The 22611-nt window shown below is 32.6% G+C and overlaps 1 protein-coding gene across 4 annotated transcripts; it reads left to right on the forward strand.

Moving 5' to 3' along the window:
* Positions 1-10813: 10813 nt before the first annotated feature.
* On the forward strand, positions 10814-22368 carry LOC101495477 (delta-1-pyrroline-5-carboxylate synthase-like). 4 transcript variants are annotated; one of them, XM_073364781.1, is made up of 8 exons: positions 10814-10856; positions 11230-11507; positions 12134-12284; positions 12802-12879; positions 21521-21607; positions 21722-21808; positions 21900-21980; positions 22072-22368. In XM_073364781.1, the coding sequence occupies exons 2-8, from the start codon at positions 11443-11445 to the stop codon at positions 22129-22131; spliced, it is 609 nt and encodes a 202-aa protein (XP_073220882.1). In that variant the 5' UTR covers positions 10814-10856; positions 11230-11442; the 3' UTR covers positions 22132-22368. The 4 variants fall into 4 exon arrangements, with proteins under 4 accessions (XP_073220882.1, XP_012572780.1, XP_073220880.1 ...); XM_012717326.3 differs by lacking the exon at positions 10814-10856 and adding an exon at positions 10906-11063 and having other exon boundaries at positions 11218-11507; XM_073364779.1 differs by lacking the exon at positions 10814-10856 and adding an exon at positions 10907-11063.
* Positions 22369-22611: the final 243 nt, after the last annotated feature.

The following is a 22611-nucleotide window of genomic DNA, read 5'->3' on the forward strand; positions in this document are numbered from 1 at the left end:
CGTACACATGCCTAGGTATACACGCACACGCGCACACATATATATATATATGCATTTAAATGGAGATCATAATGTAAAACATTTGATTTTGCAACTCTCAAGATCATTCTAAGTAACACAGAAAACATATTTCTCTCTTGCTATCACACCAATAAATTGTCACTAGTGATCTAAGTATTCATTTCTTGTCACGCCAGGACTTGCATCATCATAATTAATGGCCAAACCTTATCACATATAAGTTAAATAATATATCATTGGAAGACACAACTGAAAAATGCACAAACTCACTTGTTCATGAGCATGAATTTATTGAATTTCTTTTAAAATTATGCCAAAATTTATATGTAATTGAGCATGAATTTCAAAATATTGTAAATAGATCGACTACTACTAAAAGGAATTTTATCATTTTCTTTTTTAGAACCAAGAGAATTTTTCATTCTAAACATGTCTAATCACGGTATGCAAGTATCATTCTAAAAATATTATGGGCTAGTAAATAGCATGCGAATATCGGAAATGTGAGAACCAAGTTGCTAACATTATCTATAAAATTACTCTTGAGCAAACACCATTACCAACAACAATTCAATAGAACCTAATTTAAATACCTCAAAATCAAAGGAAGTTGTTAAGCTTCAATCACAACAAAACCCTAAAAGGATAACACTTTTTTTCCATATAACATTGTGAGAGTGTGAATATCCTAGAAGAAGAAGATAATCGAACCATATCTTTCGACGTTGTGGGCGAAAATTGGAAAACGGAACTAGAGTCGATAAGGACACGAAAAGGAACAAAGGAAAAACTTGAACATGACAACGTCAACTAGAATAGAGGAAATTAGAGACGACAACAATATTGGGATTCGATAGTGCGGCATATAGAAAGCACACAACACTCGTGAAAGAGGCCGGGGGTCCTTTTTTCTTGACAAAAAAAAAGGTTCAACAAACTGTGAAGTATGGTAACATTAAGGTTTCTTAATGGGTGAACTTGGAGATTTGAGAGTTTGAGAGTAATTTGGATGATTTGGGAATTTTGAGATTTGAGAGTTTGATGTGTTTACAGAATATGGAAATAAGGTTGGGGGAGAAAGGTGAGTGAAGGGTTTGGGAAGTAGAACTTATGAACATTCGAACTGTTGCAATCTGATAATGAAGGCAGTTTTAAGAGAACCGTCGCAAGTCTTATGTCGTAATATTTTTAATTTGCTTGTAGTGACATTTGTATTTCAAGAACGATTTGACAAAGTCGATTACGGTACAAAACTACTTATCAAGGAGCAAGTTTGTCAAATAGCTTTCTCCAAAATGTCGTTGAATCCACCTAATGAGAAAGTGAAAATCAAGGACGCATCAAAGAATTTTAAGTGTACGCCAACAAATTGGTCAACTAAATATTCGTAGTCTTTGTAGGGGCATGTTCATTCACTACATCCGAACACTCTAGTTTTTGAACCAAAGTTAGCATGCCCAACAAAGAAGAGTGTCGTATTGGGAATCTCTTGCCTAATCAATTCCCAAAACCAAAAAGTACATTTATTGATCATGTGCCTCTATTTATGCATTCATATATTGAAATTTTTTTGGATGTTGCTTGTGATGGGAATTGAGGATTTTAGGTTGTCGTTGTACATCTTGGTAAGGGTGAGGAAAATCATGCAATTGTCTGACATGATTTCATTAGAGAGATAAATAAACATAAGTCAGATTGTGTCAAAATTGTATTCGTTAGAGAAACAATTAAATGTTATTATATACGTTTTATATCCAAAAAAATTTATAAGGCACTTACAGAAAAGTGGATGTCGTTTTCATAAATGGGACATCTTGTTGCAACTTAATACAAAGATGATTAGTATATCGAATTATTTTTCGTACATCACAGTCAAAGATAGTAACACAAAAGGTATTATTTATTTTGATTGGATGTATCTTAAAAATGATACATGCGTAAAATTTATGTTCGCAGTTACATTATATATGAGTTCCCACCTCCATCGTCTCATGTGCTTGAAGTGCAAGATCTCTAACTATCCTGCAAATTTGTAATGTGTCAGCTACATTAGATGCAGACTCATGTTGTATTATGACCTTCAAGTCTACAGGTCTCAAAACATTTCATACTGGAAATGATTGCATGAAAGAATGAGAAACCCTATAAAACTAAGTTATATATCTAATTACGGTATCCTAACTTATGTCCATGAATAGTTGCCTACATGCAATTTAAAGTCCTGATATGCCTGATCGACATCCTTCATAATCATGTTAGGAGGAGCATATATGTATGGATGTCTTGTGATGGTCTAAATATATCCAAATTGCCTAAGCACACGTTTAGGCAAGTGAGGACACTTCATCTTTAATCAACATCTAATCCAACCAGAGTATCAATATATTTCCTCCAACGGACGAGTCATATGGTGGTCGTCATAGGATGAAAACCAATAATCTTTGACCTCCAATTGATATATTGTATTCATATATGTCTCTGCAAATTGAAGATCTCGATGTGGGTCAGACATGCATACACGGAGAAGAGATTCGTCATATTCAACTTGTAGAGTCCGGGAACATATGGTACAAGACCCATAGATTGATCATTTTATGAAGCATTTAAAACAACTCAAACCACCATAAAAAATAAATCCGTTCACATTTTTAAAACAAGTTATCGGGTACTACTTTGTTTATAAAAAAGATCCTCAAAGTACTTCGTTGCAACTCTACACATACATGCTGCCGTGTCCACCGTAACTCTAATAAGATTTTTTAGATTTTTAAATTATATATTATAGTATGTAAAACCAACATAAACAAAAATTCAAATAATATCTATAACTTCTAAACATAAAAATATAAATTTCACTTAAAATTTCATAAATAAATTTACAATATATAAAAATTAAATAATATAACTATATATTATATTATAGCAAAAAAGTTGCTTTTAAAAGGGTTCAATTAATAGAAAAAGTAGTAGTGTTTATGTATCCAACATTCAAGTTTGAAAACAATTGACCTTTGGACCGAAGTTTGCTTATGTGGTGGTGGGTGTACTTGGTCAATGTTGATGTGATGCATAAAATAAAGCGATGAATGAAGGATATGGCCAAGTGGAATTTGTTACATTAATCCCCCGCGAGTTCGATGCTTTGAAGATGGTTGAAAATAATTCATCATCAAATGTATTATTTGATGGATCATTAATTTTGTGTGAAGATCGTTTGCCATGATTAAAGATGAGAATAGGTTAGACTGTCTGTCAGGGGCCGCTTACCTATTTAATAAAAAAGTCTATTAGGTCTGATAGGTCAACCTATATATATTTTATTATTTATTAATGTTATTTTTTTTGTTATTATATTAATAATATTATTTCCTATTTTAAATTCTATCAATTAGATAATTAGACTCAGACATATAAAAAAATCTATTAGGTCTGACAGGCTGGCCTAAATATATATTTTATTATTTATTAATGTTATTTTTTTATTATTATATTAATAATATTATTTTCTATTTTAAATTATATCAATTAGGCAACCATTCAGTAGTCATTCCATATTCGGTAGTCGTTCCATATTTGGTAGTCGTTCCATATTTGGTAGCCATTCAATTAGTCAATCATTCAATAGTCGTCGTTCTATATTTGGTAGTCATTCAATTAGTCAATCACTCAGTAGTCGTTGCATATTTGTTGTTGCATATTTGTTTGAGAGGTAATAATGGGTGCATTTGTTTTAGAAAAAAAAATCTATTCTTTGAAATCAAAAATTATGTTTTAGAGTTTAAAGGATGTTTGTTTCAGATTTTTAAAAATTATTTTGTTAGAAAAATTATTTTTTGTTTAATATATATAGATATGTACATTGCTATTGGTATGTGGAGAGTATCATGTGGTATGAGTAAAGTATTTAAATGTTTTAATATGAATAATGCTTTTAAATAGACTTCCAAGTCAGCTCAAACTTTTAAAAAGGTCAGATCAGACCGGAAAAAAAATTTATGATAGACCGTAGCCCTAAAAAATTAATCGTAGGTCAGACTCAAATCTTTCAAAGTCTGACCTAGCCTAACATATTCACACCCCTAGCCATGAGTCAAAAATATTAATAATGAATGCTTTTGGTGCCGAAGGGGTTAATTTTACTTAGTCATTTCATTAATTTATTTAGTCTTATGTTCTTTTATTTTTTTTAATCATTTACACACCCTTTGACTTTGTTTATTTATTTATTTTGATAATTTATCCCACATTCATGTAGTCAATTTCTAAGTGTAGAGAAGCAGAGAAGTTGTTATCTTCTTTCAAAAAGTCCCAATCGCCTCCTCCTATTATGTGGCTACGTCCACCGTCATCTGGCCTCCAATGGTGAAACCATCACTATCAATCTCTTCCTCTCATCAATTACTTCTTTTCCATCTTTTTTTTTTTTATTTCAAAACTATTAAATTGACGTCGGAGCTCTGCCATAAAAATCTTGAAATCCAAGCACCTTATAGCTCATGCATTGAATTTAGCACTAGACATGCATTGTGTATCTTTTAGAATATGATTGTATATCTTGGATATTTTTTTTAATCTATTATCATTTTTAGAATCAATTCCATGGAACAAAATATTTTCTCCATTTAGACTATTCTATTTTATGTTTTTGTAAGTATACTTATGTATTTTGTGTGTGTTTTAAGTGTAGAGTTCAATTTTGTTTTAGAAAAAATGATGGATTCAATGTTTTTAGGATCTAATAAAATTAGTAGTCTATTTCTCCTTATTTATTTTTTGTTTCACTTGTATGATTTTTCTATATTGATACAATTTTCTTAAATTTTTAGTAAATAAAAAGATGAAAATGATTTTTTTGTCGGTAAATTAAAAGAATTTTTTTTAATGACATTTGTATTCTATTCATATTTTTTAAATTTTTTGTTTTTGATAAATAAAAAAGCAAACAACAGACAACAACAAGAAATTTTGAAAAGTAGTAGAAGTGAAAAATAAAAATCTAAAATGTTGAATCAAATTTTTTCTCTTGTTTCGTCTTCTTCTCCAAACCTAGTAAATATTGTTCTATACTTTTAGTTAAAGTCTACCACGAAAAGAAGAATAGAAAAAAAAAAAAAAAAAACTGAAAACATGTTAATTTTGATTTAAAATAAATTTGTGTAGGAAAAGAAAACGTAATATGGAAGACAAAAATAAATTTTATTTATTTACCTGTGTTTTTCTTATTCTTGTTTGTAGGAAAGAAGATCTTTCAACTTTTTAGCAACAAAAAAAGTCTCTTGGTTAGAGAAGGTGAAATTGAAGATGAGAATGAGAAAAAGAAAGAATAAAATGATTGAAAAAAGATGTAAGAAATAAAATATTTAGATTTGAAATGAAAAAGATATATATAGTGAAATTTGAATGTGAATCTAAATATGAAGGAGAGAAAAAAGAGATATGCATCGATTAATAGGTGAAGAAATATAGAATATATATTATATAATTAAGAGTAAACAAAAAGTATATTGGGTAACAGGTAATATGTTGGGTAAAGAAGTATTTTAGATTAAAATGTCCCTACTTTTAATTAGGTGTCTGTTGATGAAAAAAATGGTAGTTATATAATTTCCATAGTATCAATCTTTTCTAGATATATATTACGTTGATACAAATTTTCATAAATTTTTTGTTTGTAAATACGCTTCGACTTTGCACGAAAAGTCAGATTCTTGCTGAGATGGATCACATTCTGACTGTCACAAAATAACACAAACTTGTCTTGCTTGAGGCCTAACTCATGTATGAATTTCTTCATCCACAAGAGTTCTTTGGATGTTTCAGTTGCTACAATGTACTCAGCATCAATAGTGGATAAAGCAACACCCTTTTTGTAACCTTGATTGCCAAGACACAGCTCCCTTTGCAAACGTCATCATATAACCAGAAGTAGACTTCCTAGAATCAAGATCACCTGCCATTTCTGCGTTTGTGTAGCCATCCAACACAAGTTCACCACATCCATAACATAAACACACTTTGGAAGTGCATCTGAGGTATCTGAGAATCCACTTCACTATTTGTCAATGATCTTTACTAGGCTTAGAGAGAAACCGATTAACAACTCTAATTGCATAAGCAATATCTGACCTTGTGCATACCATATCATACATCAAACTACCAACTGCAGATGCATAAGGAACCTTTTTCATCTCTTCTTTGTCTTTCTCACTTGTAGGACATTGATCATAATTCAATTTAAAATGAGTAGCAAGTGGAGTACTAACAGGTTTACAATTGCTCATGTTGAACCTCTCTAACATTTTCTCAATGTAATTGTGTTGAGACGACCATAATTTATTATGCTTCCTGTCACGAGTAGATCTCATGCCCAGAATTTGCTTTGCAGGACCCAAGTTTTTCATTGCAAAAGACTTGTTCAAATATTTCTTTAGAGATTGAATCTTCTTAGTGTCATGACCAACAATCAACATCTCATCCACATATAACAAGAGAATAATATAATCACCGTCAGAGAATTTTTTGATAAACACACAATGGTCAGAACTAGTTTTACCATACCCATGTTTCTCCGTGAAAGAATCAAACTTCTTGTACCATTGTCGAGGTGCTTGTTTGAGCTCATACAAACTTTTCTTCAACTTACACACAAGCTGTTCTTTACCTTTGACCTCGAAACCCTCTAGTTGCTCCATATAGATCTCTTCCTCCAAATCACCATGAAGGAATGCAGTTTTTACATCAAGTTGTTCAACTTCTTGGTTTAAACTAGCTGCTAACTCAAGCACAACTCGAATAGAGGACATCTTCACCACAGGTGAAAAAATTTAATCAAAGTCAATACCTTTTCTCTGATTAAAACCTTTCACAACCAATCTTGCTTTGTATCTTGGTTGAGAACTATTCTCATCTGCCTTTATCTTATATGTCCATTTGCTCTTAAGTGCTTTTTTGTCCTTAGGCAACTTTACCAAATCAAATGTGTGATTCTCATGCAAGGAATTCATCTCTTCTTGCATGGCCTCCAACCAATTTTCTTTATCAACATTTGTAATAGCTTCTTGATAGTACTCTGGCTCTCCACTATCAATGATCATAACATACTCGTGTGGAGGATATCTTTGAGAAGGTTGACGTTCTCTAGTAGATCTTCTCAACTCAAACTCATCTAGTGCCTCAACTGGAACCTTTTCATCATGGTGAGGTACATGATCATCAATTACATTCTCATCATCTACCTCTATATCTCCCCCATCAGCAAGAGTTTCTGCAGGGGGCGCAACATTAGGCGCAACATCAATATAAATTTTGGAATTTGGTTTTTGTTTTTTCGCTTTATCAAAATCTTCAACAGTCTGGTCTTCAAGAAATATCACATCTCAACTTCTGATAATTTTTTTGTCAATCGGATCCTACAATCGATAACCAAATTCTTCATCACCATAATCGACGAATATACATTGTTTGGATTTACTATCAAGCTTGGACCTCTCATCTCTTGGAACGTGAACAAAGCATCTGCATCCAAAATCTCTCAAATGACGGTAAGAGACATCTTTCCCTGTCCATACTCTATTTGGAACATCATCATCAAGTGGAATAGAAAGAGAAAGATTGATCAAATCCACTGCAATTTTCATTGTTTCACCCCAAAAGGATTTTGATAATTTTGCATGAGAGAGCATACATCTTATTCGGTCATTAATCGTACAATTCTTTCTCTATGCAATACCATTATGTTGAGGTGTATTTGGAACTATTTTCTCAAACTTAATTCTATGTTCTCTACAATACTCTTCAAATGGACCTCTGTATTCACCACCGTTATCTGATCGAACACATTTCAATTTTCTTCCTTTTTCTCTTTCAACACTTTCATGAAAGTGCTTGAAGACTCCAAATACCTGGTATTTAGATTTCAAAGGAAAGACCCACACTTTTCTAGAGTGATCGTCAATAAAAGTAACAAATTATGATGCACCACCAAGAGATTTACTATCCATCATACAAACATCAGTATGAACTAAATCAAAAATATTTTTCCTCCTATGAGGACCAGTATTATGAAGAAAAACTCTATGTTCTTTTCCAGCAAAACAATGAGTGCAAGCTTTTAGAGACGTACCTTTCACAGGAAGAAAGTTTTTCTTCTCAAGTATGTTGAGTCCTTTCTCACTCAAGTGGCCGAGGCGCATATACCCTAAATCAGAAGATGCATATTCAATTGTATTCATTTCTTTCTTGCATAGCTTCGTAGCCATCCTATAGAGAAAAGTGAAACTTTGCTCCTTTGCAACCTCTAGGGATCCGTTGGTGATTTTACATATACCACCACCACCAAAGTAAGTGTGATAATCATCAATATCCAAGGCTTTCACTAAAATTAAATTGAGACGAATATCAGGAACAAGTATAACATTCTTCAATTGAAGCTTGCAACCAATCCCAATTTTAGTCCAAACATCTCTCATAGCGATAATTTTACATACTCCTTCATCTCCCATTTTTACCATGCCAAAATCACCAGCACTATAAGATGAGAAGAAATCACGCCTAAGAGTGACATGATATGAGGCACCCAAATCAATAATCCAAGTTAAATCCTGACATAAAAGGTTTATGAAATTATCATCACAAACAATATAGACATTACTAACATATGCAACTGCTATTGTATCTTTATCATTTTTCTTCTCTTTGTATTCATCTCTTTTCCTTGATTGATCTCTCTTAAGGAACCTGTAATTTCTTTTTATGTGACCCGTTTTTCCACAATGATAGTATATCACTTCTTTTCTAGTCCTCGACTTACTTCTTGACTTGCTACGACTTTCAGAGTTGTCGCGTATATGGAAGTTTCTAGAATGACTTCTCAAAAAAGTTAATTTATTTAAAAAAAAAAAAACGTAAGTAAATAACATGTTGACCTATATTCAAATCTCAAAGAAATATCATTATATCAATTTTATCATTATTCTTTAGATCTATATACAAATTTTCCAAGAAAATATTTTTTTACACTATATCAAAGATATTATCAAATTTTTTTTCAACAAAAAGTAATAATACTAGATTTAAATAATTGCAATAGAAAAATTGGATTATAGATTTTTGAATGATATATATAAAAAATATGGAATAAATATTTCTCACTAATAATAAAAATAAGAAATAAATATTTATCACTATTATATATGGAGAAAAAAATAACAGGACAAATACTTTTCATTATTTTAGAAAAAAATACGAGACACATTTGTCATTGATAAGTTTTTTAAAAAATACAAAATAAAAATTTATTAATGATAAATACCAAAACAAATATAGGATTGTTAAGACAAACTCTCAAATTAAAGTTTTGATGAAAATAAACAAATGTTAATTAAGGATGTTAATTATGATTCTAAAATGTTATGTTAATTTAACTTGTGCTTTTAAGTGAATTAATTAAAAGATAGGAATCAACCAAAGCCAAACAAAGAAATCAGATAAAAACTAAATAGATAAAGAAACAAGAACATTCTGGACAAAACGAAGAATGTTCTCCAGGATCAAGACTGATCATCACAGTCTCAAGATCAATCAATCTCCATTAGTTCAACGAAGATTCTGCCTCTGAATTTCATGTTAATGTTATCTGTACTTGACAAATATCAAGAATGATCCATTCTAATCAAAGAAGACATTCGAACCACTAAGATAAAAGCTCATGAATCAAGCAAGTTAAAACAAGTACGAATCTTCTCCAACTTAAATATCAAGAAAGTTAATCAATCTTGATATGTACAAGTCATCCAGATTGACCAGGAAGTCATCCAGAATGATCAAAGACTAAACCTCCAGATTGATCATCAGTCTCCAGAAAATACAAAATTGACAGTCCAGATTGATTATCAATCTCCACGAAACTGCAGAAGCTCAGTATCAAGCTCCTGTAGAAGTTCATCATCATTCTCCAAATTGTTTTGAACAAAATCAAGTCTCTAGATCAAATATATAATATCAACAAATTTATCGGAAGAATAAAGGATCATTAAACACAAGAGAAATCTGATCAAAAAAGAATAAAAACGCCCAGTCAAATAGATTTCATAAAGTGTTCAAAGGCTAGAATATTTTTATTCATATATATTGGTTTTGGTCAAAAAGACAGAACACTACCAGCAACTCTTTTGATCGTCATTAAATGCTCCAAAATGCATATAAAAGAAAGGCCAATATATATGTAATTCAGCATGAATTTCAAAATATTGTAAACAGATTGACTACTACTAATTAGATTGAGTACTCCACAAATAAAGAATTTTATATTCAACAATAGACAGGCTAACAAAATCACCCAAATATATATCAGTTTAGTAAAATTTGTACAAATAAATAATTTTCCAATCCATATATATAAAAGAAAATACCGAGGTTTAAAATCAACAAGAATTGTCGAGGACCTGCTCCAGATTCTTGGTAAATCTACCAAAATAAAGTTCATATACAGTTATGAATATAAAGCTTATATACATTTTTGCCACATTCTAATCAGACCAAGTATCTATGTTCTTCTGCCAAATTATATATTTAACTAAACTCTCACTACAAAAAAAAAAGTATCTATTGCGACATTAATATGTTGTGATAATTTTTAATCTGTCGCTAATACTACCTTTAGCTACGGTTACAGTGTCACTGTTTCTAAAATTATTATACTATTTTGTAAAAAAAAATTAAATGTGCATAAATGTAGCTGAGAATGCAAAAGAAGTTGTAACTACTAATATTTACGAAACCCGTTCCCCTTTGGTCTTGTATCATCTCTCGTTTCACTTCGCGATTTGTTGTAGCAAGTAAGTTATATTCTATTTTCAAATCATTTCAATTTGCGATTTTAGTTTTTATTTTGGTAATCTTGTTTGTTAAGTGTCATTTTTTTGCGATTTGCTGAATGAGGTTATGGGTTTGCAATTTGTTCTGTTTTTGAGCTGATATGAGTTTGCGATTTGTTCTGTTCTTGAGCTAATATGAGTTTGCGATTTGTTCATTCTCATGACACAGTATCCTCATTTTTGGATTAGGATTCATTTTCTCTGATGTCCTTTTCTCTCTCTAAACTTATTAGAGTTAATGTTTAAAAAAAATATTATGCTTTTGATAACATAGTCATGTCATGGTGGTTTTGTAATACTTGATATTTCCTTAAATTGTAAGCATTGCCTGCAGGATTCTTCTGGTATTTTCTGGGACAATGACAGTTTGGCTGGTCTATTAGCACTTGAACTTAAAGTTGATCTTCTTGTTTTATTAAGTTATGTTGAGGGCCTTTATAGTGGTCCTCCTAATGACCCAATCTCAAAGTTAATTCATACATATATAGAAGAAAAACATCAAAGAGAAATTACTTATCGAGACAAATCAAGATTAGGCAGAGGGGGTATGACTGCTAAAGTCAATGATGCTATTTGTGCTGTTCATGCTGGCATCCCTGTTATTATAACTAGGTATGTAACATTTTGTCTTGTGTGTCATTACTCTAACAAAGTGCTTGCACTAAAGAATGAAGATAGCTATTTTCGTTTCACTTTCATACCATAGAGAAATTGTTTTAATTAGTCAATGTGTTTTCAATTGCGGAAAATAGTGGTTTGTTCAAATTCCGTTGTGCAATTGTGCTAATGCTAGAACCGTTATTTGACAATATTATATAATAAATAGTGTAAAGCAGAAAAATAGCAATTTGTTCAAATTGCGCTATACTATAGCACCACTATTTAACAACACCGTAATTAATTTTGTTTGAAATAAGAGAAATATAGTTCTCTGTATCATGTCATGTAGATACAGTGCTCATTTCTTTTATGCTATCAATCGTAGCACATAGTGCATGCAACTCTAGGGGAAAAAAATAAAAATTGAATTTTGTTTTGCTTGCAACAATTGGTATTTACTAAAGTATCTGTTATATCCTGAGATATAGTTCAAGTAATGAAAAAGGCTTCTGATATTTGTCGCGACTCGCGAGCAATATTATAATTTGCATGAATGTAGAGCATAATTTAAATTTCAAGTATACATTTGGCTTTTACATTTTACTGACAAAGAAATTGTATTTCAACCTCCATTGAAGTGGCTATGCCACAGACAACATCATACGAGTGCTTCAAGGGGAGAAAATGGGTACCGTCTTTCATAAAGATGCACATCTGTGGAAAAACATTAAGCAAGAGAGTGCACATGAAATGGCAGTTGCAGCATGTAATAGTTCTAGACGACTTCAGGTAACAACAGTTACATAATGAAAAAACTTCTAAATTGTACTTGCAAATATTAGAACATAAACACATTGGTTTTATTGCTAAACTAGCTCAATGAAGAAGTTATGTATTTTATAAAATGCAAGATTCGATAATGAAATTTTTTGAGGACCAATATCGAAATTTACACTAATCTTTGAAAAAAATAGTTTAAGTGTTTACATGCTGTGGTTATTCCCAACACAGGGAACTGAAGTAGGTTAGCCAATTGTACTACTTTGATTATTTTGGTTTTCATGCCCTAAAGTCTGAAGAAAGGAGGAACATTTTGCTGGCAGTGGCTGATGTTGTGACTGCTAGATATGACAAGTCTCTGATATCACGTTTAACCCTGAAGCCTGAGAAGGCATTAACTTAATATGGCTGCTTTTCATTGTCTGAAATTGATTCCTCACAATCCAAAACATGCTTTTTTTTTACTTGCCAAAACATGTTTTTTAATGAATGTGTTTTGTCTAACCTTTGGTTTTTTACTCGACAGATCTCTAGACTTGCAAAGTCTGTGCACATGTTGGCAGATATGGAGGAGCTAGTTGGTCAGATTTTAAAGAGATCTGAGGTCAAATAAAAAACCATTCTCTTTATTTGAAGGATATTCTATTTTCCTCCTAACTCTTCGTTTATGTTTTATATTCTCTATATAATTCGAGTCAATCCGGATCGACTATAAGAAGGCAAAACTCTCATGTGCTAATTTTTTGTATTCACAAGACTTGAATCCGAAACCTTGCTTAAGCATAACAGTGCTCCTTGCCGCTTAGACCAATAGATGTTGGTCCTTCAAACTCTTATTAACCACCCATTAACTCATTTGTAACATGTTTAACGTCTTCTAAAGTGTTTGATGTATGTAACATCTTTCCAGTATTTGGTTAAATGAAAAATTCTGAAATGGATTTTGTAACTAATTATGTTCACTGATCTTGATCTAAGATAAAAAAATATAGTCACGGACTGATTTTACCAAAAAATAAGTTCACTCATTTTGACTGTTCTAATTGCTATTATATGTGTCCAGCTAGCTGATAAACTCATTCTGGAGAAAATATCATGTCCTCTAGGTGTACTCCTGATTATATTTGAATCTCGACCCGATGCTCTTGTTTTGGTATTTAAGGCACTTTGTGTTATCCATTTTACATTTTCAACTATTACTTAGCATGAAAAATATAAGAGCATGACTATAAACTACCTATTAGTATAAGTTGATTGTTGTTTCATTATATCATATTTCAATATATCCTTCTCGTTTATGAAATATTTATTTCAAGTTAATTTGGATATTGATGTATGAGTTGTTTGATAAATGAATTTGTTGAATATAAAGAGTATTGAGAGACATATTGAATAACCTGTGTGTTTCAACTACACAACGAAATTTCTTTATATAGACAAATTGTACTAAACAACCTTAATTTACAGTAATGCTAACGGGGCGGAATACTTACAGCCCATCTAATCTAATTATTTACATTCTAATATAATATTTTAACACTCCCCCTCAAGCTGGAGCATATAAATCAAATGCACCTAGCTTGTTACATATATAACTAATTTTGGGACCTCGCAATGACTTTGTAAAAACATCTGCTAACTGATCATTGGAATTGACAAAGCTAGTGATGATGTCACCCGATTTGATATTTTCTCTAACAAAATGACAGTCAATCTCAATATGCTTGGTCCTCTCATGAAAAACAGGATTTGAGGCAATGTGCAATGCAACTTGATTATCACATATTAGTGTCATTGTGCTGGCATCTTCAAATTGAACTTCTTTCAGTAACTGTTTCAACCAGATGAGTTCATATGTTACTAGTGTTATGACCTTGTATTCTGCCTCAGCGCTGGATCTTGCAACAACATTTTGTTTCTTACTCTTCCAAGATATTAAATTTCCTTCGATAGTACACAATACCCAGAAGTTGATTGTCTGTCTATGGGTGAGCCTGCCCAATCGACATCTAAGTAGCCAATTATCAGAGTATGTCCTCCATCTTCATAAATGAGACCTTTCCAGGTGCACTTTTGATGTATTTAAGCATCCGGATTACAATATCCATATGTTCTTGGCAAGGAGAATTTAAGAACTGACTTACCACACTAACATCAAAGGAAATGTCAGGACGAGTGACTGTGAGATAGTTTAATTTTCCAACCAATCTCCTATATCTTCTTGAATCTGATAGAGGCTCCCCCTGATTGGGTAGGAGTTTGACATTTGGATCCATAGGAGTATCAACTGACTTGACATTTAATGGACCTTTTTCTTCAAGAATATCCATAGCATATTTTCTTTGTGAAACTACAAGGCCATCCTTGGATTGGGCTACTTCAATACCCAAAAAATAACGGATTTTACCAAGGTCTTTAGTTTGAAATTTATTTGAAAGATGTTGTTTTAACTGGAGTATTCCTTGCTGATCACTACCAGTTAGAACAATGTCATCCACGTAAACAATAAGATAGATGCACCCTTGGGCTGAGTGATGACAAAATACAGAGTGATCGGTATCAATACGGATCATACCAAACTCTTGTACTACCGAGTTGAATCTGCCAAACCAAGCTCTAGGAGACTGTTTAAGACCATAAAAGGACCTGCGTAGCCGACAAACCATCGTGAAAGACTCCCCCTGAGCAACAAACCCTGGTGGTTGCTCCATATAAACTTCCTCTTCAAGATCACCGTGCAAAAAAGCATTTTTAATGTCAAGTTGATGGAGAGGCCAATGTCGAATTGCTGCAATGGAGAAAAACATTCTGACAGATGCCATTTTGGCAACAGGTGAGAATGTGTCACTGTAATTCAACCCAAAAATCTGAGTATATCCCTTGGCTACCAAACGAGCCTTAAATCGATCAATCTTACCATAAGGACAAACCTTCACTGTATAAAGCCAACGACACCCGACTAACGACTTCCCATGAGGTAAAGGAACCAATTCCCAAGTACCACTGCTTTGAAGAGCACACATTTCATCAAGCATTGCTTGCATCCACTCAGGGTGGGATAATGCTTCCCCTATAGTTTTAAGAATAGAAACAGAAGACAAGGAAGTGTAATGTAAAGGAGAAAGACGATGATAACACAAATCAATAAAATGATGAGATAGATTACGGGTGGTGTGAATATCCTTACGAAGAGCAACGGGAAGTCCATGCTCAAGTGGCAGGGCCGGATCCGGAGGTGGCGTCAGAGGAGAGTCTATAATGGGAACAGGAACAAGCACAATAGAGGATAAGCGACGATGCTGATATGTTTGTAGTGGTCGTGGAGGTTGGGGGAAGACTCGACAGGTTCGATAGGAATATGAGTGGGTGGGATAGGGATAACTACTTGAGGAGATTCTGGATTAATGTCCTGATGGGGTTCAGTAGCTATATAGGTAGATTTAAAATATTGTACGGAATCAAAAAGGTAACATGGCTGATGTAACGTAGCAGTGTAGTGTGGGAGAATAACAACAATAGCCCTTTTGGGACCGATGATAACCGATAAAGACACACTTGAGTGATCGAGCTGACAATTTGTCCAAAGTAGGAGATAAATTATGGACAAAACACGTGGACCCAAAGACACGAGGTGGTAGTGGGTGAAGAGGGGTATGAGGAAAGAGGACCGAATGAGGGATATTGCCATCAAGAACAGAAGATGACATACGATTGATGAGAATAATCATCAATAAAAGTAACAAAATACTTAGACTCTAAAATAGACACAGTACGAGAGGGATCCCAAACATCAGTGAACTAAAGCAAAGGGAGAGGATATTCTTTTATTGACTCGATCAAGAAAATTACTACGGGTGTGTTTCTCTAACTAACACGACTCACAATGTAAAGTAGACAACTTAGCCAAACTAGACACCAGTTTTTGTAGTTTGGTAAGACTTGGGTGTCCTAGCTGAGCATGGATAGTATGAGGGGACTCTGTGGCAGATCACATCTTGGAAGATGTAGAAAGGTAATAGAGACCTTGTGACTCACATCCGAAGCCAATCGTCCGTCCCGAACTTCGGTCCTGCAAGGTAACATTATCATTAGTGAAAGTAATAATACAATCATGAGACCGAGTCAATCGACTAACTAAAAATAAATTAAAGGGGCATCCAGGTGCATAGAGAACATATGCAACTGAGATGGAAGGGAGAATGTGGACAGTGCCAACTCCTTGAGACCGGGTTTGAGTACCATTGGCAGAAGTTATAGTAGGTAAAAAACCAGATGTAGAGAGTGAAGAAAAGAGACATTTATTACCAGTAACATGATCAGACGCACCAGAATCATGAACCCAAGGGCCGAGAGAAGATGAGTGAGAGAGGTAAACAAACGAGTTACCAGTGCGTGCAACGAAAGTAGGAGAACTAGAGTTCGGATGACTCTGAACCCATCGGAGAAAATTTTCATAATTTGCCGGGGAGCCTTGTGGACATGGTGTAGTCTGAATAGTGGTAGAAGGATCAAGCTGAGTTGCATTTATCGAAGGCGATGATGGCTTACCATACAACTTCCAACACCGATCAATAGTGTGTACAAGCCGATTACAATGCTCACATTTGAGACGAGACTTAGAGTTGGATGGTCCTCCACGAGAACGATTCTGATTATGTCCCTGAGATGCAAGGGCAACAATGTCACCCGGAACTAAAGTAATAGAATGCTCAACTGGATGTTTTGCCGGTACTCGAATGAGGATCGTTGACATAGTAGACATATCCAGAACAGTAACAGACCCCAAAATTTGATCCTGAGTTGCAGAGTACTCCTGGGGTAGACCATAGAGTGCAAGAAGCACTAAGAACGTGCTGCGTTGATCCAACTCCTTCTTTTGTTCAACTAGATTACTTGCAGTAGAAGGGAGAAGCTCATTAAAGTCATGAAGTGCACTATGAACGATGCCAAGATATGAAAAAATAGTGCCAGCGAGTGTCTTAGGAGTAATGATATTCAACAAGTGTAACACCCCAAAATTTTCATATACATTATATATGTGTCTTTTTAGTAATTGCTATTATTAAATTAATAATTAGTCTATGTCTAAATAAATTAAATTAAATTTTGTCAGACTCTATTTTACCTGAATAATTATAACCTTCATTTTTATTTAATTGTTTTGGCGTGACAATTACATGGGGACGATTTATGATGTGATTATTTCCTAAATGGACTATTGCGCATTTTTTATTTTATTAGTTTTGATAATCATGAAATTGATGTGTTAGATATGTTTGTTTTATTTTGTTATGTGTGAGTGGTATTATTGTCTTCCTTGATTTATTTTAGTTGATAAAATATAAGTTGAATTATTTAATTAAATTAGAATTTATAAAAGTTATATTGTTTCTAGTTTTATTTGCGACCGAATAAGTATTCACTTTAGGAGATATTATAGAGTTATTGAAACTCAACCCGTATAAGTGTTTTGAAAATATTTTTAGTCCACCCTATAAAAAAATATAGTGACTTGACTCATTCTTTTACTCTCCTTTATGACAAGATTTTATGAAAATTCATGGTGTTTTCTTGACATAATGTGCATTAACTCATTTTTAACATCTTTAATTTATTTTTTAAAGGAAGATTATAAATTTAATTATGAGTTTTTCTTTGTGCAATTAAGAGAGGACAACAAACAGACTATTCTCCTTTTTTGTATCCCATGCATTCCTCTCTTTTAAACTAAAATTATAATTTTATTTTAATTCCCTACAAAAATAATTCTATGAAATTTTTGGTTTCGTAACTATTAGATGAAAAATTAAAAGGGTGATGTGACACCCTCTAATTTATTTATTTAATTAAAATGGGTGGTGTGACACCTGCAATATATTGTGAACTCTATTAGTTAATCCTAATTAACTCATACACATAAATACACATGATTTCAATTGATTTTGCAACAACCTAATAAAAATAAAGAAATGGTAATTATTGATAGCATAATTTTGGAATTAAGTGCACTTCAATTTTAGATAAATAATCAATAGTAATATTGCAACGTAAATAGCTAATTTGTTCATACATTTCTATTAGACCATGTCACACCTATTTGTCATTCGTACAATCCCAAAATAATTTTCTAAGTCGTAAATTTCAATATCTATTAGTGTTGAATTCATCATTGCCTCATGAGCTATTTTTCGTGCGAATTTACGTGAGTTAAGAAAGAAAGTGCATAAGGTAAGGGTTTTTCCCCATGCAGAATTAGGCTAGATATTAAATTAATAGTTTGTAAGATATTGATATATGTCTTGATGTCTTAAAAGAAAAATGTTGATTTTTGTTAGCCTTAAAGATTTTGACTATAATATTTTGTTTTTATGAGTAATATGTTTGCTTTCATAAACTTAATTATAAAATTTCGATTTTTATTATTAGAACATGAGTAATATGTTTGATGTCATATATTTAATATAAAGTTGTTATTTTTGTGTTGTTTCTGTACTTAATTATAAAGTTATGATTTTTATTATGATCTCATGAGTCAATTTTTTAGGATGTTTTTAATTTAAAGTTTCGATTTTTGTGCTATTTTATTTCAATGTTTTGATTTTTAAGAAATCTATATGAGTCTTGGGGGAATTGGTGAAAAATTTTAATTTTTAATTATGATAACATGATTAAGTTGATTTTTGTGATGTGTTTAGTGGTAAACCTTGATTTGTATGTCTAAATGACTAATAATGGGAGACAATTTATAGTAAAAGAAATAAAGTTTATATTTGTATATGTTATTCGTTATTTGAGTTTTGATGTCTATCAATAACACGTCGTTAATCCAATTTTATAGTTTATAAAATGAAAGTTATGACTCTAAGACATTTATTCACGTGTTTGTGTGTTATATATTTGGGATAACAAAATTACTGACTCTTGATTGTAAGCGTTCATGAAAATAAAACTTTGATGTCATATGTGATTAAAATTTTATCTTTAATATTTTATATTTGTGGTTGCGTAAGTGACGAGTAATTTGTGTTTTAAATAGTGTTATCCTTGTGGTTGCCTAAATGGCTACTGATTTGTATTTTGAATATTTTATCTATGTGGTTGTCTAAGTGGTTTGGTTGGTGATTTGTATTTTAAATATTGTTATCTTTGTGGTTGCCTAAGTGGTTGGTGAATTGTGTTTTAAATATTGGTATCTTTGTGGTTGCCTAAGTGGCTGGTGATTTGTGTTTTAAATATTGTTATCTTTGTGATCGTCTAAGTGGCTGGTGATTTGTGTGATTATCTAAGTGGGTGGTGACATGTACCTTTGAGCATCATTATCATTTCATAACATATCATATGCATCTTTGTGGACGCTTGTGTGACTGGTTTAATTTTCCCCATTAGTATGAGTGACTTCTGTGTGGACGCCTGTGTGGCTAGTTATATCCGGATCATATATGTTTAAGAGAATGCATAACTTGCATATATTTTATTGTTATTTTATTTTGATCTAATTATTTGCTCTACGGTTGCTACTTTATTTATTTGGATACATTCTATGACTTTTGATACATCTTTGAGAACTATTAAAGAATCAATATTTTTAAAATCTTTTCTTACGAAAAGATTTTATATTCATATTTTATGGCTGTTAATTTATTATGTGGTTTAATTTTTGTTGTGGGATGAACTGACCCCTTACACCAACATTTAGGTACTATTGATTTCAAAGAGTTGTATGAATGATGTTTGATTGGTGCACGCTCGTGGAAAAATGAGACTTTTACTTAAAAATAATGTTTTGCATTACTAAAATTTTTGTAGTACATTGTAAAGTTATTATTTCATTTGCTTGTAAATAATTGAATGTCATTAATTTCAATCAACCTTGCCTCTTTTGAATTTCAATTAAAGATAATTTATTTTATTTTGGAACATAAATGGATATTGATCTAACAACTGGAATATTAATTTTGCAAATAAATGAATAAATAATATTTTAGTAAATTGCATTACATTCTTTTACAAAAAAAAATATATCAAGTCATTTTCTGACGCATCATCAGATTATTACATGATGAATTACTTCTAAGAAAAGAAAAGTTATAGTTGTTTCTAAAAGAAAACAAATATTTTTAAGTAATTTTTGGATAAAAAATTTGGGGCGTTACAACAAGCAGTGACAAACTCCATAGAGACATTGTGTGTCGTTAGTATAGAGTGTTTTTGCTTGACTCCAAACCAGTTCACACGTGAGATGCGAACGCAAAACCAGTTTAACATCTGGATGAAGTGTAGACTTAATGACACTACACAACTAAGCATCAATTTGTTTCCATTTGGATGTTTCAGCCACACTCACCTTTTCAGGGTTTTGAGTGAGATGGTCCTCGTAACCTTGACCACGTAGCCATAGTTTGATGTCGGGGACCCAACTATCATAATTTGATTTATTCAATTTTTCAACAGAGAGAGGATAAGTGATGTAGTTGGTGAAGATGCTCTTTTTTTCAAACTAAGACGTCATGGTCAGTCAAGAGTGTTGCGTAAGAACCGGGAAAACAAGGGTTGTTTGAACTAGAACTCGTATAATTGTAACTCGAAACTAAGAACAGATATGGAAGCAGGAGGCTGAGGCAAGTGCTATGGAAGAAGCGACACCGTGAACGGCTGCCAGACGCGCCGTCACGCGCGGTGGTTGTAGGCAACGCGTGGATCTCACGCGCATGATGGCAGGCGGCGGGTGTGGGTGCGTTTGGAGGTTTTTGATGATGCGACTGAAGGGTTTGGCCGATCTGGAGTGTACGACGCTGCTGGAGTGGTCGTTCGTCGTAAAAAATCGTCATAAACAGTGACAGCAGTGGCGAAAGCGACTGTAGAGCGTGAATGGATGGACAAAAAATTGAGGAATCAGCATATCAAAGGCAAATAGGAGGAAACCGGAGTTGAGAACACGGTTTGCCGAAAAAGAAAGAAAAAATATTCACCGAAGAGAGTGGGTTCACCGGGTAGTTGACAATTAGGGTTGTCTCTAAATAGGCTCTAGATATCATGTTGAATATAAAGAGTATTTGTTGAATATAAAGAGTATTGATAGACATATTGAATAACCCGTGTGTTTTAACTACACAACGGAATTTCTTTATACAGACAAAGAGTATTAAACAATCCTAATTTACAATAATGCTAACAGGCTGGAATACCTACAGCCCATCTAATCTAATTATTTACATTCTAATATAATATTTTAACATAATTAATAGATTGCTGCATTGGCAATTCGAAGTGGGAATGGTTTATTACTTAAAGGAGGAAATGAAGGCCGAAGATCAAATGCTGCCTTACACAAGGTTTATCCATTTATTTTATTAGTTGAGGCTTTAGTTTTTTCAGGTCAATCTAGATCATCATTTTTGGTATAATTAAGTTTCCATCTTTACATATATATTTCTTCTTTGTTGTAGGTGATTACTTCAGTCATGCCAGATATAGTTGGCGACAAACTCATTGGGCTTGTGACTTCAAGGGATCAAATTCCAGATCTACTTAAGGTATATATTACAAGTTAAAATCCTCATAATTATATTTTTGTGATGATTTTCACTAATTAATATACTTTGCCACAACTTGATGATGTGATAGATCTTGTGGTCCCTAGAGGCAGTAATAGGCTTGTTTCTCAAATCAAGGAGTCAACAAGAATTCCAGTTCTTGGTCATGCTGGTATTGTATCACATATAAATTTCATATGTGTAAACATGTAAGAAAAACTACGACTTCTATTGAAATTATTTTATGTGTTTTTGTTATGCAGATGGAATTTGTCATGTATATGTTGACAAGTCTGCTAATATTGATATGGCAAAGCAGATAATTAGGGATGCAAAGATTGATTATCCTGATGCCTGCAATGCAATGGTAATTAGCATTCACATCATTTGCAATGCTTTGTTCCTTGTAAAAAATGTTCATCGACATTCTCCTAGCCTGTTAGATTTTGCTTGCTTGTTATTTTGATGTTGTGAATAGAATTTATGGACTGTGCTCATTGAAATAATTTGTCATGATATTCTTAGAAAACTCTTCTTGTACACAAGAATTTGTCGTGTAATGGTGGACTTAATGAGCTTATCCTTGAGAGAGTGGGTTCACCGGGTAGTTGACAATTAGGGTTGTCTCTAAATAGGCTCTAGATATCATGTTGAATATAAAGAGTATTTGTTGAATATAAAGAGTATTGCTAGACATATTGAATAACCCGTGTGTTTTAACTACACAACGGAATTTCTTTATACAGACAAAGAGTATTAAACAATCCTAATTTACAATAATGCTAACAGGCTGGAATACCTAC

The sequence above is a fragment of the Cicer arietinum genome, unplaced genomic scaffold (genome assembly GCF_000331145.2).
Source record: "Cicer arietinum cultivar CDC Frontier isolate Library 1 unplaced genomic scaffold, Cicar.CDCFrontier_v2.0 Ca_scaffold_5916_v2.0, whole genome shotgun sequence".
Taxonomy (NCBI): Eukaryota; Viridiplantae; Streptophyta; class Magnoliopsida; order Fabales; family Fabaceae; genus Cicer; species Cicer arietinum.